Consider the following 17,477-nt stretch of genomic DNA (forward strand, 5'->3'; position numbering starts at 1 on the left):
CAATTTCCTAAATATCCAAACAACATCGTTATATTTCAACAAACGAGCAACAACACAATATAAATTGTTTTTGTTAATACTGCACAACTAATGCATGTATACACAAATTTAAAACTCCACCTGTACATCTTATATTCCTGAAAGTATAGCCATGAAAATAGATACACCTGAACTAGGAAGTCACTCAGGCCTAAGTCATCGAATCAGGTTAATATTCAATCAATTAATATAATTCACTAGCAATGTTGTTCTCAGGACAACACCCCTGTTTTTCAGACTGAAGCATTATTGTCCGTAAAAACATCATTGTTTTCAAAATCACTCCAAACAAAATCATCGTCCGAGTCCGTGCCGAAACAATCTTGGTAAGTATCATTATCACTCTCTCCTGCCAAATCAGATCGTTTGTCATGTTCAAAGTCTGGGTCCAGTCCACTGTCTCGGAGGTACTCTTGGTCTCTTACACTGGTCGTGTTTGGAGCTTCTTGTTCCGTTGTTTGCAATGCCGTTAATTTGATGTCACAGCTTTTTGGGCTGTTTTGGTCGCGGTTTTGCGGGTCGTTTTCGTCATCGTTTCGTTTTACGTTTTCGTTTGCCTTGCCTTGCCTTGCCTCGTTACCCAGTTTACCGTAGCCTGCCGAAAGATTCGGCTTCGAGCTGCTCTCCTCTTGTGTGACTTGTCGGTCTTCTCTGTTCAACCTGTCGTAGGTACCCAACGGCGGTGTGTCACTGCCGCGACAACTTCCAGGCCCGAAATGGTTGATGTCGATCTCGAAATAACGGTGGACGTCACTCGAAACGCTAACTCTGTTTTCGACAAACAGCAAGGACTTGTTCAGGCCAATCACAGGACTGGCAGAATCAGAGGAAAGAACACCAGGGTTCGGCGATACGGTAGGAGGAGGGGCAGGTTCTAGATCGGGCGGGCTCGACGCTTCCTCTTCTCGCCGGCCTTCCTCCACGCTGCGGATCTTGTCGTAGACGTGCTCCTCAGCCCTGGCTCTCTTCAACGTGGTGTAGGGGTTGTCCTGTGTGGACCTGGGCTCGTACAACTTCACGGGTACCTCGTATCCCGAGCTGTCCACCCTTCTGATGGACTTCAACCTGGGCTCAGAAGGCATCTTCTTCCCATGGATGGCTGCTAGACGCATCAAAGACTTCCTGGGCCGGGGTCTGGGGGTTCCGCACGCGCTGCTTTCGTCAGCCGAAGACAGGGTTCCTCCGATGGTGAACACCTCCCCGGAACTTCTGAACAAAGCCTTGGAGGTGCTGGGAGAACCCGACGCCTCGCGTTGAGAGGTCTGAGAGTTGCTCACGCCTGACTGAAGTATAGGAGACTCGTAGGCCCCCGAGGAGAACTTGGGCGAGCTGCTTCCTCCGGTCGAAGACATGGGCGAGTCGCAGAGAGGCGAGAAAGGCTCGTACTGGTGCGTGAACACCACCTGGGGAACACTCAGGTTACCGGAGCGAGAGAGAGGAGCAACGGCTAGGGAAGGGTGGCCGAGGGTCAGTCCTCGTCGGGGGTCCGTGCAGGATTGCTGGGTGGGCGTCCTGTGCACCATGTAGGGGCTCTGGTGTGGTTGAACCAGGTTGGGCAGACGCTCGTAGTCGCTGAAGGGGATCTCGGAGAAGGAGGGGTTGATGAGGTCGATATACTGACCCTCCTCCTTCGGACTGCCTTGAGGCGTGGGAAGGTGACTGATGTAACTGTTCGCGACCTCCCCGCGACGAACCCTTGCCGCAGACCCTCCTCCTCCTGCTTTCTTTCGCTTCTCCACGCCGGCTGTTTTGCGCGTCGATATGTTCTTCCGCGGACGGGGGACGTTATGGTAGCGGTCGCTGTTGTCGGCGCCGCTGATGGTGTCGTCGGCCTCGTCGCTGTCGTTGTCGTACTCGTCCTTGTTGAAGGTCTTGGTGTTAATGAAAACGCTGTAGAAGGATCCCTTGGCGCGGATACCGGTTTTAAATCTGTAAAAAGTTAGGAGGAATTCATAAGAAACTCTTTGAGGGGTTCATACGAATGTGTCTTCTCAAGTGCGAGATACAGGATAACACTTTATCTAGTGGCCAAGAGTCAGACAAATGCAAAGGTCGTGCTTTGGGATAAGACAGGTGAGCGCGACACACAGAGTTTAATTAATACATGTATAACGGATACTTACACGCGACGCCTCATCAGGCAGCAGATGACGATAATCAGAATGACGAGGACACCACCAGTGACGACAACAGCGGTGTACCAAGGTTCCCAAACGAACTGAAAGAAACCAAATTGATCATGCTAAAAAAAGAAAAAGTAAAGGAAGAAGAGGACACGAAAGGAAATATCGGCAGAGAATGGAATGTGTACATTAGGCTGGTAGATCAGATCAGAGAAAACTACTTTGCATTGGCTGACAACAGGCACAATGTACACGTGCACGCACCGTGGCACACACACACACACACACACACACACACACACACACACACACACACACACACACACACACACACACACGCACGCACGCACGCACACACACACACACACACACACACACACACACACACACACACACACACACACACACACACACACTCGCACGCACGCAAAAACGTGAATAACACATCAAGATAAACTACAGCAACTCATATGTCTTCATGAATAACAATAATTCTTCAATGGTCGGTATTAACAACTTTTACAATCAATTCGAGTAAATATGTACTGGACATGAGGCAGAAACTGAGAAAGGAACGGTATTTTTACACGGTTACAAAAAGCAATGAAACCTTACCTCATATCTTGCCTCATATGCTGGTGGTGTATTTTTTAAACCTGAGAGCAAACAAAGAAGCAGGCAATGTTAGACCTGGTATATTTGACGGTCTGTATTTGTTTGACAAAATGAGATTGATTAGTGATCTAAAAGAGCATGCCAAACAAACAAACAAACAAACATGTATTTTGCTTCATTAGTTTGGAAATTACGAGTTTCAAAATGCACAAGGGCAGCACCTACGTTTAGAGTAAATTTACTCAAAACGTTTGGAATTCACAGAAACTGTGCACATCATGCCACATGAATACTACAGGTTTGAAAGTAAATAAGTGTTTTCTTTTAATGTTGCAAAAACATGTGGTACACTCAGCGAATGTATATCTGGTTGTTGTTGTTCTAAAACTATTTCGGAAACCATAAACAACATTACCATTTCCTTCATGTCCGCCGTGACTTGTAGAGGTGACGTTTTTCACGGATCTCACGCCGGAAGTGTCGTTTACCATTTCCTCACAGCGATATCCGCCATAGCCGGAAGGGCAGAAGCACACAAAACCAAAGGAGGTGTCTTCACAAGATCCGCCATTTTGACAGGGACTTTCGTGACAAATGGGTGTTCGAGTATCACAGAGCCGACCTGTTATCAAATGTAGTCATGAACCTTTTCTTGAAATCTGGGTATCAGTAATCAGACTAACGAAATAACTAACTGACAGGATGACTTACTAACTGATTGACTACCTGCTTAACTAACTAACTAACTAACTAACCAACCAACCAGCTTACTAATTGACTATAACTGACTCACTGACTGATTTTCTGGTTGGCTGACTGACCTACTGAATGGCTGACTGACTGACAGACTTATTAACTAACTAACATACGAGCTAACAAACTGACTATCTTTTTGGCTCGTCATTCATTCACTAGCTTCATCATCCCCTCACACGCACTCATCCACTCAGTCCCTCGCTCACTTTCTCACTCATGCACGTCATGTATTTCTGTTTTTATTTGTGAACAGTCAAGTGTAAATCTAAACAACGAAGTGACTGTGGTAAGATGAACAAAGTTAAAAAACAAAGGAATACTGTACTCACCGATACAAGAACGAGACAAGACGGTACAAATTTTCGCTTATGGAAGCTTCATCAGGAAAAACAAGAACACAAAAGACAACAACAAGTCGCGTAAGGCGAAAATACAACATTTAGTCAAGTAGCTGTCGAACTCACAGAATGAAACTGAACGCAATGCCATTTTTCAGCAAGACCGTATACTCGTAGCATCGTCAGTCCACCGCTCATGGCAAAGGCAGTGAAATTGACAAGAAGAGCGGGGTAGTAGTTGCGCTAAGAAGGATAGCACGCTTTTCTGTACCTCTCTTTGTTTTAACTTTCTGAGCGTGTTTTTAATCCAAACATATCATATCTATATGTTTTTGGAATCAGGAACCGACAAGGAATAAGATGAAAGTGTTTTTAAATTGATTTGGACAATTTAATTTTGATAATAATTTTTATATATTTAATTTTCAGAGCTTGTTTTTAATCTGAATATAACATATTTATATGTTTTTGGAATCAGCAAATGATGGAGAATAAGATAAACGTAAATTTGGATCGTTTTATAAATTTTTATTTTTTTTTACAATTTTCAGATTTTTAATGACCAAAGTCATTAATTAATTTTTAAGCCACCAAGCTGAAATGCAATACCGAAGTCCGGGCTTCGTCGAAGATTACTTGACCAAAATTTCAACAAATTTGGTTGAAAAATGAGGGCGTGACAGTGCCGCCTCAACTTTCACGAAAAGCCGGATATGACGTCATCAAAGACATTTATCAAAAAAATGAAAAAAATGTTCGGGGATTTCATACCCAGGAACTCTCATGTCAAATTTCATAAAGATCGGTCCAGTAGTTTAGTCTGAATCGCTCTACACACACACACACACACACACACACACACACACACGCACGCACACACACACGCACGCACGCACATACACCACGACCCTCGTTTCGATTCCCCCTCGATGTTAAAATATTTAGTCAAAACTTGACTAAATATAAAAAGCAGACGCAATACGGAACGAACAAGGTTTGAAAGAAACTGGAGGGGAAACACGCAAAAAAGGGAAGGAACTCCAGGAACGGAAATGAATGAAAGGGGAGAGAAGTGGTTGGATGATGTCATGGGCACAGGCATACTAGACTAAAAGTGATACACATTCATAAAAGGGGGAGGGGAAAGAAAAACAAGTCGCGTAAGGCGAAAATACAACATTTAGTCAAGCTTTCGAACTCACAGAATGAAACTGAACGCAATGCAATTTTTCAGCAAGACCATATACTCGTATAGCATCGTCAGTCCACCGCTCATGGCAAAGGCAGTGAAATTGACAAGAAGAGCGGGGTAGTAGTTGCGCTGAGAAGGATAGCACGTTTTTCTGTACCTCTCTTCGTTTTAACTTTCTGAGCGTGTTTTTAATCCAAACATATCATATCTATATGTTTTTGGAATCAGGAACCGACAAGGAATAAGATGAAAGTTGATTTCGAAAATTTAATTTTGATCATAATTTTTATATTTTTAATTTTCAGAGCTTGTTTTTAATTCAAATATAACATATTTATATGTTTTTGGAATCAGGAAATGATGAAGAATAAGATGAACGTAAATTTGGATCGTTTTATAAAAAAAATTTTTTTTACAATTTTCAGATTTTTAATGACCAAAGTCATTAATTAATTTTTAAGCCACCAAGCTGAAATGCAATACCGAAGTCCGGCCTTCGTCGAAGATTGCTTGGCCAAAATTTCAATCAATTTGATTGAAAAATGAGGGTGTGACAGTGCCGCCTCAACTTTTACAAAAAGCCGGATATGACGTCATCAAAGACATTTATCGAAAAAATGAAAAAAACGTCCGGGGATATCATACCCAGGAACTCTCATGTCAATGTTCATAAAGATCGGTCCAGTAGTTTACTCTGAATCGTTCTACACACACACACGCACACACACACACACACACACATACACACACACACAGACACACATACACCACGACCCTCGTCTGGATTCCCCCTCTATGTTAAAACATTTAGTCAAAACTTGACTAAATGTAAAAAGTGTAATATAGCTCAATACTGTATATAATGTCAATGAATATGTCGATTTCACGAAATGAGTAAGTTTTTGAAGACTTAGTGCATTTTCGGCAAAACGCTACTGATTTCGCAAAATGGGCAGCGCTTTGCCGATTACTCGAAATGGGCAAATATGTTACCGATTCCGCAATTTCGGCAATTCCGTGAATTGGGCATGACAAATACATTACTAAGCAAGACAGTGACGAACAATGGACTTACCCTGTGTGCCCAGTTTACAGTTGCACGTGAAAGACCCGGGTGGAGTATTGACACAGCGAGCACCGTTCTGGCAGTAGTTTAAACTGCACTCATCCGTGTCTTTCTGGCACTCTGTTCCCTCCCAGCCTGTTAGACATAAGAAATACGATTATTTATTGTTTATACAATAAAAACAATGGATGGAAAATGCTGACTCTTAATATAGTTACCATGACAAAGACAAACAAGTCGCGTAAAGCGATATCGAAACAATTAGTCATCACTGAACTTAAATATCTTCAGTGACACTGAGTCATGGCTTGCTGAAACCCGTATGTTGTAAACAAGGAACTAATTGTGTGTGTGTGTGTTTGTGTGTGTGTGTGTGTGTGTGTGTGTGTGTGTGTGTGTGTGTGTATGGGTGGGTGTTTGGGTGCGTGCGTGCGTGCGTGCGTGTGCGTAGATGTGGGTTTGTCTATGTATCTGTGTGTCTGGTTGTGTCTGTGCTAACTTATAAAGAAATGTTTATCAAATTCGTAAGTGCTTAACAATTTGTTTCATAACAGGTACCCATCAAATCCAAGCACATGTTTACTGGCAACAAAACAACAACAACAACAATTACAACAACAAAACAAAACAAAAACTGCACTTGACTGATTTAAAACAAACCCTTTTGCTGCCTCTAGGACGCCAACTGGGTAACTTGCTTTAACAGGCAACAAACCGTTCAATAATCAACAACGAACAACAACAACAAACAATCAAGCCTCATGTGGTGTATGTATTCATTTATACATAACGGGCGCATTGTTAATTGTCAATTCAGGTAATACTTGATATACAAATATTTACTGGCAGCGAACAGGTGAAATAAAAGACGAAGACAAAAACATCAAACTGTAATCTCCGTGCATGTTCCCTTACCAGCCTCGCACTGGCGCTGACCGGTAGTGACGTTGCAGAGAGCGTGCTCCACAGCCGGGAAGTCCACGTGACACTTTACGTCACACATTTCGCCGTAGTAATCTTTGTCACACTGCAGCATCAGGTAGAGCATCAGCCTGAAAGCAAAGTAATTTTTTTTTTATTCAGCTTCACCGTATCAGTCTTTGGACTAGACACTACATTGTGTTTGTTACTTAAATGTGATCGTAAGGCATGAAAACCAACACACACACACACACACACACACACACACACACACACACACACACACACACACACACACACACACACACACACACACACACAAACAAACACAAACACACACACACACACACAAACAAACAAACACACACACACACACACACACACACACAAACAAACACAAACAAACACATACACACACACACAAACAAACACACACACACACACACACACACACACAAACACACACATGCACACACACACACACACACACACACACAAACAAACACAAACAAACACACACACACACATACACACACACAAACAAACACAAACAAACACATACACGCATACACACACACACACACAAACAAACAAACACAAACAAACACACACACGCACACACACACGCACACACACAAACAAACAAACACAAACAAACACACACACACACACACACAAACAAACACAAACAAACACACACACACACACAAACACAGAAACAAACAAACACAAACAAACACACAAACACAAACACACACAAAGACATTCTCTCTCTCTCACACACACACACACACACACACACACTTCGCTTCCCCGCTCACCACCCAGTCCATCCCGCCCTCTCCTTCCACCCTCCCTCCCCCCCCCCCCCACACACACCCAGGCCGTCAGTGTGTATGTAAATGTACACACCTGCTACGACCGACCATAACGACATTCTGTGGGACGAGGTTGAGAGCAGACGACCCCGGTTTCTGGGTAATGGTGTAAGCCAAGATTTCCTCGCATTGCCCTTCATGTTCGCCAACAATTCCGCAACACGCAACGTATACTTTCAGCGACACATTTCCCTGCAAATAAAACGCGTGAGTATCCAACAGGAAATGGCAATGCCAATACCAAATCGAGTTAAATCAAATCAAATCAAATCAAATCAATTCAAATTAACTTTATTGTTTTAAATCTGAGAATTGAAGTTACAGTGAAAATGAAGACTAACGGAACACTACAGCATTATACAAATTAAAAAAAACGAACATACGATGCCGATTATCGGATTGACCCCGAAGATCGACTTCGCTTACATTTTGCTAATATTTCGTCAGTGATATTTTCAGTGTGAAGAACATTAGAGAAATTTGCCGAACTGACTTCATAAAGTCTGTCCGATTGATTTCTCTAATTATGTTCACACTTGTTTCAACACACTCTGAAAATGTCTGGGGCAAAGTATTACCGAAATCTATACTTTTTGGGTCAATCTGTGTCCAAAGTCTTGAAAATGCATGTACCAAAAGCTTAAACAGCAGCATCATGGTCACAGAAACGAAAACTTAATTATTAGTCGGCTAAGGACCGTTTTGGTTACTTTTTGGCGTCACGTTAGCAAACACATTTTTCTGAGAGATTTTAACACCACAACACTAAATCTAAAGTCGTGGGGCAATATTCCAAACCATCGGTGAGAAAAACGTTGGTTTGTGTGTATGTTTTCCTTCTTTGGCGTTACTATTCTCGTTTAGAGGGTTGGGTTCATAAAACGGACATAAAACTTAAACCGCTTGACAGAAATTATAGGGAAGGCATTCATGTACATGTCTGTGCCAATTAAAATGACGTCATTATCTGTTTGTGCCTGTAGTTTTGACGTAATTCAGTAGGCTAAAAACAATTAAGATGAGGCAAGTAATCGGCTTTGTTCTTTTCTTTCTTTATTTGGTGTTTAGCGTCGTTTTCAACCGTTCAAGGTTATATCGCGACGGGGAAAGGGGGGAGATGGGATAGAGCCACTTGTTAATTGTTTCTTGTTCACAAAAGCACTAATAAAAAAAATTGCTCCAGGGGCTTGCAACGTAGTACAATATATGACCTTACTGGGAGAATGCAAGTTTCCAGTACAAAGGACTTAACATTTCCGTTAGTCGCCTCTTACGACATGCTGGGGAGCATCGGGTAAATTCTTCCCCCTAACCCGCGGGGGGTAATCGGCTTTGGTTTTCAGTGTAAAACATTTGAACAGTTCCAAGAAATGAAACATACACATGTTAAATTTAAGAGAATAAGTAAGGCAAATTAAAAAGAGCATCTTAATATCATTTGCAGATTTAAACCTTTTGATTGTAAGTAGTTTCAACGCCGTATATTCGGCTATACTGATAGCGCGCTGACGCCAGGTGTAAACAAAGCGTTGTCACCAACTTCACGGAAAGTGTCCCCCATTCAAAACAAAATGTGTCTCTTTGAAACCACGTACAGCTTAAATTTATAATTGTGGGAATGAGTAAGGTTTGTGTTTGGTACATGTTTGTTTTTCAACGAGAAATATACACGTTAACGAACATACGAACCGATTTGCTGTAGATCTGTCCTCACTCAAGCATGTTCGCCCAGTTTCATCCCATCTTAAACGCCTCTTTGTCAATAAATAGCCTGACAAGCCAAACTATTATGTTCATTGATGTGTCCTGCGTTGATATGTGAAATATCAACATTCAAAACGGTCTGTATTGTGCAAACATTCAAAACAAGAAATTCATCCGAGGTAGGAAAAACACCCCCGTCAAAGGGAAATAACCTTCTCAGTTGGTGGCAGTGACTGAGTGAGAATGGTTATTTCCCTTTGACCATTAAGATGTCCCTCTATAAGTCCTTGTATAATTTTAATCCACCAATAACTCCCTAACCGTGTGTTTGACTGGTCCCAATTTTTGTAAGGACCGTCTCAGGAATGTATAGAACCTGTTCACCAAGTTTGGTGACGATCGGTCCGTTCATTCTTGAGATCTATATGCGAACACAAACACACAAACAAACAAACAAACACATCGACCGAAACCTATACACACCCCTATACCGGGGGTGTAAAGAGATGAAGCAGTCAAAATTGTGTGGTAGCGCACCGCCGCAACGTCTGAATCGGAAAACAATTTGACTCCGCGCGTTGAAAACCATACAGCATCAACACATCCTAGCCAACAATCGCTTGGCGGTACAGCAGCGTACACTCGGTATAGCCTTGAATATACGGGGTGGTTCAATGTAAAATCTGTTGGCAAACGTTATATTCCTTTCGCCCTGTCTTCGTTATATTTACTTTGTTGTTGTTGAGGGTTGTATTTGTTGGACGCACAAAACTCGATTTCTTATAGCTATAGCTTCTTTATGTATATACGCTTACCGCATGGGAACACACCAGGTGCTCTCCACAGAGAGCGAGCATTTGTCAAACAATATATTTCGCATGGACGTACAGGTATAGATTGCAAGCCTTGTTATCACGTCAGAATTAATGAACTCTTTTTATATTTAGTCAAGTTTTGACTAAATATTTTAACATCGAGGGGGAATCGAAACGAGGGTCGTGGTGTATGTGTGTCTGTCTGTGCGTGTGTGTGTGTGTGTGTAGAGCGATTCAGACTAAACTACTGGACCGATCTTTATGAAATTTGACATGAGAGTTCCTGGGTATGAAATCCCCGAACGTTTTTTTCATTTTTTGACTCACATGCGAAGCAAAAGTGAGTCTATGTACTCACCCGAGTCGTCCGTCCGTCCGTCCGTCCGTCCGTCCGTCCGTCCGGCCGGCCGGCCGGCCGGCCGGAAAACTTTAACGTTGAATATTTCTTGGACACTATTCAGTCTATCAGTACCAAATTTGGCAAGATGGTGTATGATGACAAGGCCCCAAAAAACATACATAGCATCTTGACCTTGCTTCAAGGTCAAGGTCGCAAGGGCCATAAATGTTGTCTAAAAAACAGCTATTTTTCACATTTTTCCCATTTTCTCTGAAGTTTTTGAGATTGAATACCTCACCTATATATGATATATAGGGCAAAGTAAGCCCCATCTTTTGATACCAGTTTGGTTTACCTTGCTTCAAGGTCAAGGTCACAGGAGCTCTTCAAAGTTGGATTGTATACATATTTTGAAGTGACCTTGACCCTGAACTATGGAAGATAACTGTTTCAAACTTAAAAATTATGTGGGGCACATGTTATGCTTTCATCATGAGACACATTTGGTCCCATATGATCAAGGTCAAGGTCACGTTGACCCTTATGAAATGTGACCAAAATAAGGTAGTGAACCACTAAAAGTGACCATATCTCATGGTAGAAAGAGCCAATAAGCACCATTGTACTTCCTATGTCTTGAATTAACAGCTTTGTGTTGCATGACCTTGGATGACCTTGACCTTGGGTCAAGGTCACATGTATTTTGGTAGGAAAAATGTGTAAAGCAGAAGGTCAAGCATGTGAGTCGTATGGGCTTTGCCCTTCTTGTTTGATAAATGTCTTTGATGACGTCATATCCGGCTTTTCGTGAAAGTTGAGGCGGCACTGTCACGCCCTCATTTTTCAACAAATTGGTTGAAATTTTGGTCAAGTAATCTTCGACGAAGCCCGGACTTCGGTATTGCATTTCAGCTTGGTGGCTTAAAAATTAATTAATGACTTTGGTCATTAAAAATCGGAAAATTGTAAAAAAAAATAAAAATTTATAAAACGATCCAAATTTACGTTTATCTTATTCTCCATCATTTGCTGATTCCAAAAACATATAAATATGTTATATTAGGATTAAAAACAAGCTCTGAAAATTAAATATATAAAAATTATTATCAAAATTAAATTGTCCAAATCAATTTAAAAACACTTTCATCTTATTCCTTGTCGGCTCCTGATTCCAAAAACATATAGATATGATATGTTTGGATTAAAAACACGCTCAGAAAGTTAAAACAAAGAGAGGTACAGAAAAGCGTGCTATCCTTCTTAGCGCAACTACTACCCCGCTCTTCTTGTCAATTTCACTGCCTTTGCCATGAGCGGTGGACTGACGATGCTACGAGTATACGGTCTTGCTGAAAAATGGCATTGCGTTCAGTTTCATTCTGTGAGTTCGACAGCTACTTGACTAAATATTGTATTTTCGCCTTACGCGACTTGTTTACATTTAGTCAAGTTTTGACTAAATGTTTTAACATAGACGGGGAATCGAGACGAGGGTCGTGGTGTGTGTGTGTGTGTGTGTGTATGTGTGTGTGTGTGTGTGTGTGTGTGTGTGTGTGTGTGTGTGTGTGTGTGTGTGTCTGTCTGTGTCTGTGTCTGTGTCTGTGTGCGTGTGTGTGTGTAGAGCGATTCAGACTAAACTACTGGACCGACCTTTATGAAATTTTACATGAGAGTTCCTGGGTATGAAATCCCCAGACGTTTTTTTCATTTTTTCGATAAATGTCTTTTATGACGTCATATCCGGCTTTTTGTAAAAGTTGAGGCGGCACTGTCACACCTTCATTTTTTCTATCAAATTGATTGAAATTTTGGCCAAGCAATCTTCGACGAAGGCCGGACTTCGGTATTGCATTTCAGCATGAAGGCTTAAAAATTAATTAATGACTTTGGTCATTAAAAATCTGAAAATTGTAGTTAAAATTATGTTTTTATAAAACGATCCAAAATTTCTTTTATTTTATTTTTCATCATGTTCCAATTCCAAAAACATATAAATATGTTAAATTCGGATTAAAAACAAGCTCTGAAAATTAAAAATATAAAAATTATGATTAAAATTAAATTTCCGAAATCGTTTTAACCCCTTCATTGCCACAGTATAACAGCATTATCCGAACGGTCTATGGGAAAGAAATGTGTTTAGAACCCCTACAAGTACTTGGACAGTGGTTACCTCCCATTTAGTTTTCAGAAATGTCCTTTAATGTTGTTGACACAAATCCCACGTATGAGATACGGTTATGGGCGTAGGACAAACCGAAAATGACCACGTATTACATACGGGATGGGCAGTGAAGGGTTTAAAAACAATTTCATCTTATTCCTTGTCGGTTCCTGATTCCAAAAACATATAGATATATGTTTGGATTAAAAACACGCTCAGAAAGTTAAAACGAAGAGAAGTACAGTAAAACACAGCGCAACAGCTACCGCGCTAAACAGGCTCGTCACTTTCACTGCCTTTTGCACTAGCGGCGGACTACGGTCATTGTGAAAAAATGCAGTGCGTTCAGTTTCATTCTGTGAGTTCCACAGCTTGACTAAATGTAGTAATTTCGCCTTACGCGACTTGTTTTTAATGTAGAGAATAAAACTAATGGACAGCTTGTAAGACAAACATTGTTACAACACAAAATAATTCTTTTACCGTCGAGAAAAAGTCAGACAATTCAAACCTATGATAGTAGGGAGCCTGGTTGTAGAGCGTTTGGGTCGCGGAATTAAGGGTTTTGCATGTTTTAACATAAACACACGCACGCACGCACACACACACACATACAAGATACAAGATATTTATTCACCAATTTTGCGAAAAGATTTCATCTTGGCACGGCACGGTAAAAATAAAATAAAAACCAACCAGACACATATGCAGACACACATCACCATGCATGCATACATACGTACATTACACTGTCATGCACACACAGACACAACTCACACACACACACACACACACACACACACACACACACACACAATTATTTACATACTCACACATAACCAGCCACATATCTACATCACAAATTCACATCGTCGCCTTGTAAAGGTAAAAACCATATCAGTTTAAAAGGGGTGCCAGTAATATCAATGCAACATTAGTGAATACTAGAACAATACCTAAAAATTATAATCCATTTAAAAGTAAGTAGTACACGTAATTATTATCATTTAGTCAGATCATCACATAAAATTATATAATCATAATCTAGCCAGTTTAGACAGTTTAAAACAACAGTATTAACAGACTATCACAGATCTACTCAAGCACCTGAGCCTAGAGTCACATTGCACAAAACTACTACCATCACAGAACTACTCAAGCACCTAAAAAATAAGGACCATTCCACATTGCACATACTTCCACTATCACAAGTTATGAGAACAGTAATGGAATGCAGTGAAAGGACTAAGTAACAAAAGAACCCCCCCCCCCCCAATCCTATAACTACAGTATATTACAACGTCTTCACTACAGGAGTTGTCAGTACAGCATGGGGGATGAAGCTAGAGCGAAAGCGACTAGTTCTGGCTTTCAAAGCTCTGTAGCGCCTACCAGATGGAAGAGGCTCGAAGAAGTGGTTTGCCGGGTGGGAGGGGTCGCGAACAATCTTTCCTGCTTTTCGACCTGAGCGCAACTCAAAAATAGAGGCAACGGAAGGGAAGTCACAGCCCGCGACCTTGGAGGCTGTCCGCACAATGCTCTCCAGTAGCTGTTTCTCTTTCTCAGTGGTGCTGCCATACCAGACCGTGATAGAAAAACACAGGGTGCTCTCAACGACTGCGCGATAGAACTGCGCCATGATTTGCTGTGACATACGGAACTTGCGCAACTGTCTCAGGAAGTGAAGCCGCTCGGCTGGCACTTCTTAATGATGGACGTGGTGTTCCCGTCCCATTTCAGGTCTTCAGAGATCAGTGTGCCGAGAACTTTGAATGAAGAGACCTGTTCTACAGCTTCCCCATTTATTTCAAGGGGCAAGATGGGGTCTTTCTTTCGTCGAGGGTCGATAACGACTTCTTTTGTTTTAAGAACGTTTAGCTCGAGATCATTTTCAGAGCACCACTCAACCACTCTTTGAACCTCCCCCCGGTATGCGTCCTCATTGGAGTCAGAAATCAGGCCTTCAATGGTGGTGTCGTCTGAGAATTTGATTATGTGTGTGGATGGGTGAGCGGAGGTGCAGTCGTTGGTGAAAAGGGTGAAGAGTAGAGGGGACAGAACACAATCCTGCGGGGCACCAGTGTTCAGAGTGAGTGAGGCAGAGAGTGAGTTGTTGAGTCGGACGACCTGAGGACGGTCAAGCAAGAAATCTAGAAGCCAGTGGCAGAGAGAGAGAGGGACATCGAGACCAATCAGCTTGTGGAGGAGCTTGTGAGGGATGATCGTGTTGAATGCGGAGGAATAATCAATGAACAACGCACGCACGCACGCACACACACATACACACGCACGCACACGCACACACACACACACACACACACACCAAAAACACACACGTACGCACGCAGACACACACAAAGACACATACACAAAAATTGTCACGATTTAGTGACATGGATCAAGAAAGTGTCACTCTGTGGGGTGCCTTCTCTTGGTCAATTGCGATAGAAAGCGCCTGTGCTTTCTGTCAACGGCTGGGTTTTAGCTGACCGAGCAAAGCGAACACGGGAATTTCGTGTCGCACGGATTTCACGTGGGTGATTTCTGCTGTCGGGGCAAAACTAGGATAGCTGAACTTGGAATGTGACAAGGTGAGTCACGTGATTTTGTCCAGGTTGTCTGTTTGAGACATATTAACTTCACACTCGAAACTCAGCAGCGAGAGAGAAGGGTCGGTGTCAGAATTCTCCTACAAGTTTGAGGGTCTTCAACACGTTTTAAATACTTTACTGGGTATCAACGTGCTATGCTACATGCTAGTGGGGCTTGATAGGAACTACATAGGACAGACCACCTTCTTTCTGGACACATGCTGGCTGACAGTCGGGGCGTCAAGGTTCTCCGCTGTGCGTTTTCACCGCATAAGGATTCAGCGAGAGAGGAGGATGACAGTATTTCTGTTGACGAACAGAAGTCATTCGAAAGAAAGCGGTTTCGCTTAAAAGAGAGCTACCCACATAAGGCTGTTGAGGTAATAAATCATTATTTAACGCTGTTGACGAGTCTGTGTTTGTGGAATGAAATACTCTCTGTTGTTCTGTCCAGGTTAGCGCATAAAAAAAACGCTCGCGCTGGACCCGAGTACTCTTCAGACATTCACACACACACACACACACACACACACACACACACACACACACACACACACACACACACACACACACACACACACACACACACACACACACACACACACACACACACACACACACACACACACACACACACACACACACACACACACACACACACACACACACACACACTCTCTCTCCCTCACTCCCTCCCTCTCTCTCTTTCTTTCTTACACACACACACACACACACACACACACACACACACACTCACACACACACACACACACGAGTACAGACTCATGCATGCACACACACACACACACACACACACACACACACACACACACACACACAAACAGTAACACTAACACATGTGCACAAAATGAATCGAACCCGGATCACTTTGGCCATAGACTCTCTCGTGCTCTCTGTCTCTCTTTCACCGAGACCAAACCCTGCATTGTAATTTCTTTGCCGAGACCATTTCCCCACCCGTTGTCTGGCTTGCACTGAAATCATGCTTTTCTCGTCACTGCGTGACGTGTTCGCCGCTCAAGTCTCCCCTTTCACGGGGGATAACCGGTCAAAGGCCGAACAGAAGCCGAAGGCCGCTCATGACACGTGTTAAGGCAAGTTTTGTCTGTTTTCTAGGTATTGTTTGATTTATGTCGGGATTTAAGGTAAGCTACTGATTCAGCGATGACTAAATTTGTTTCTCGATGTATAAAAAGTCAGGGAGCGATTGATATTTGCCCGTAAATAGCCTTCAAAGCTGAAAATGTCCGCGATCGAGCACCGGAAATGGCTGTTCGATGGGTTTTGCAAGTAGAAATGTGCTTTATTTCACCAAATCAGCTCGTATTTGGTATGGGTACGGGATTCTAGAGGACGAAGGAGTCATAAGAGGTGCAAAGAAGTGCTATTTTGGGAGTAGAATAAATCTTCCGAGACAGTAGACAAGAGAAGGTCATATTTGAGAGATGCGCGTAGGCCGATTCTCTTTCCGACAAGCGAATGATACAGCAGATTAATCATTCATTTTGACCAGAAACCTAGTCTCTAGTTTTTATGAATGAGTTTTTTAATTAAAACAATCACGAGAACTCTCTCGCTTAGCCTAATGGCTGTTCGATGGGTTTCGCAAGTAGAAATGTGCTTTATTTCACCAAATCAGCTCGTATTTGACATCGGTTTGGTATATATATATATATATTCTAATCCTACCGCGAACTGGATAGCAGACGCGGCACGTGGGGGGTTGGGGGTGAGATCCCTGGCCTCAGTGGAGGGGACACCATAGTATGACGGCATAATTGCGACACAAGTAAAAAATACATATATCACTTCCACATTGATAATTTACTAATTACCAATGACATGTATAAATATCAATGCGGAAATACCTATATAAACGCACAACTATGACTATTTCTAACGTTTGAGGCTGTT

The 17,477-nt window shown here is 42.3% G+C and overlaps 1 protein-coding gene across 1 annotated transcript; it reads right to left on the reverse strand.

Annotated features, from left to right (window-relative positions):
• Positions 1-81: 81 nt before the first annotated feature.
• On the reverse strand, positions 82-14,590 carry LOC138963667 (uncharacterized). Its single transcript, XM_070335514.1, has 7 exons — positions 14,444-14,590; positions 7,963-8,120; positions 7,045-7,181; positions 6,139-6,264; positions 2,778-2,818; positions 2,163-2,281; positions 82-1,968 (listed from the first exon to the last, which is right to left on the reverse strand). The coding sequence occupies exons 1-7, from the start codon at positions 14,588-14,590 to the stop codon at positions 273-275; spliced, it is 2,424 nt and encodes an 807-aa protein (XP_070191615.1). The 3' UTR covers positions 82-272.
• Between the last annotated feature and the right edge of the window lie 2,887 nt (positions 14,591-17,477).

This window comes from Littorina saxatilis, linkage group LG4 (assembly GCF_037325665.1).
Source record: "Littorina saxatilis isolate snail1 linkage group LG4, US_GU_Lsax_2.0, whole genome shotgun sequence".
NCBI lineage: Eukaryota > Metazoa > Mollusca > Gastropoda > Littorinimorpha > Littorinidae > Littorina > Littorina saxatilis.

What these genes read in the sequence shown, in the direction of transcription:
- LOC138963667 (XM_070335514.1), bottom strand. Translation starts at nt 14,590, where the DNA reads ATGGCGCAGTTCTATCGCGCAGTCGTTGAGAGCACCCTGTGTTTTTCT. An exon ending in GTTATGGTCGGTCGTAGCAG is followed by an intron (nt 7,182 to 7,962) that starts GTGTGTACATTT and finishes CTTTGCTTTCAG; the next exon opens with GCTGATGCTCTACCTGATGC. An exon ending in CATATGAGGCAAGATATGAG is followed by an intron (nt 2,282 to 2,777) that starts GTAAGGTTTCAT and finishes TTCTTTTTTTAG; the next exon opens with CATGATCAATTTGGTTTCTT.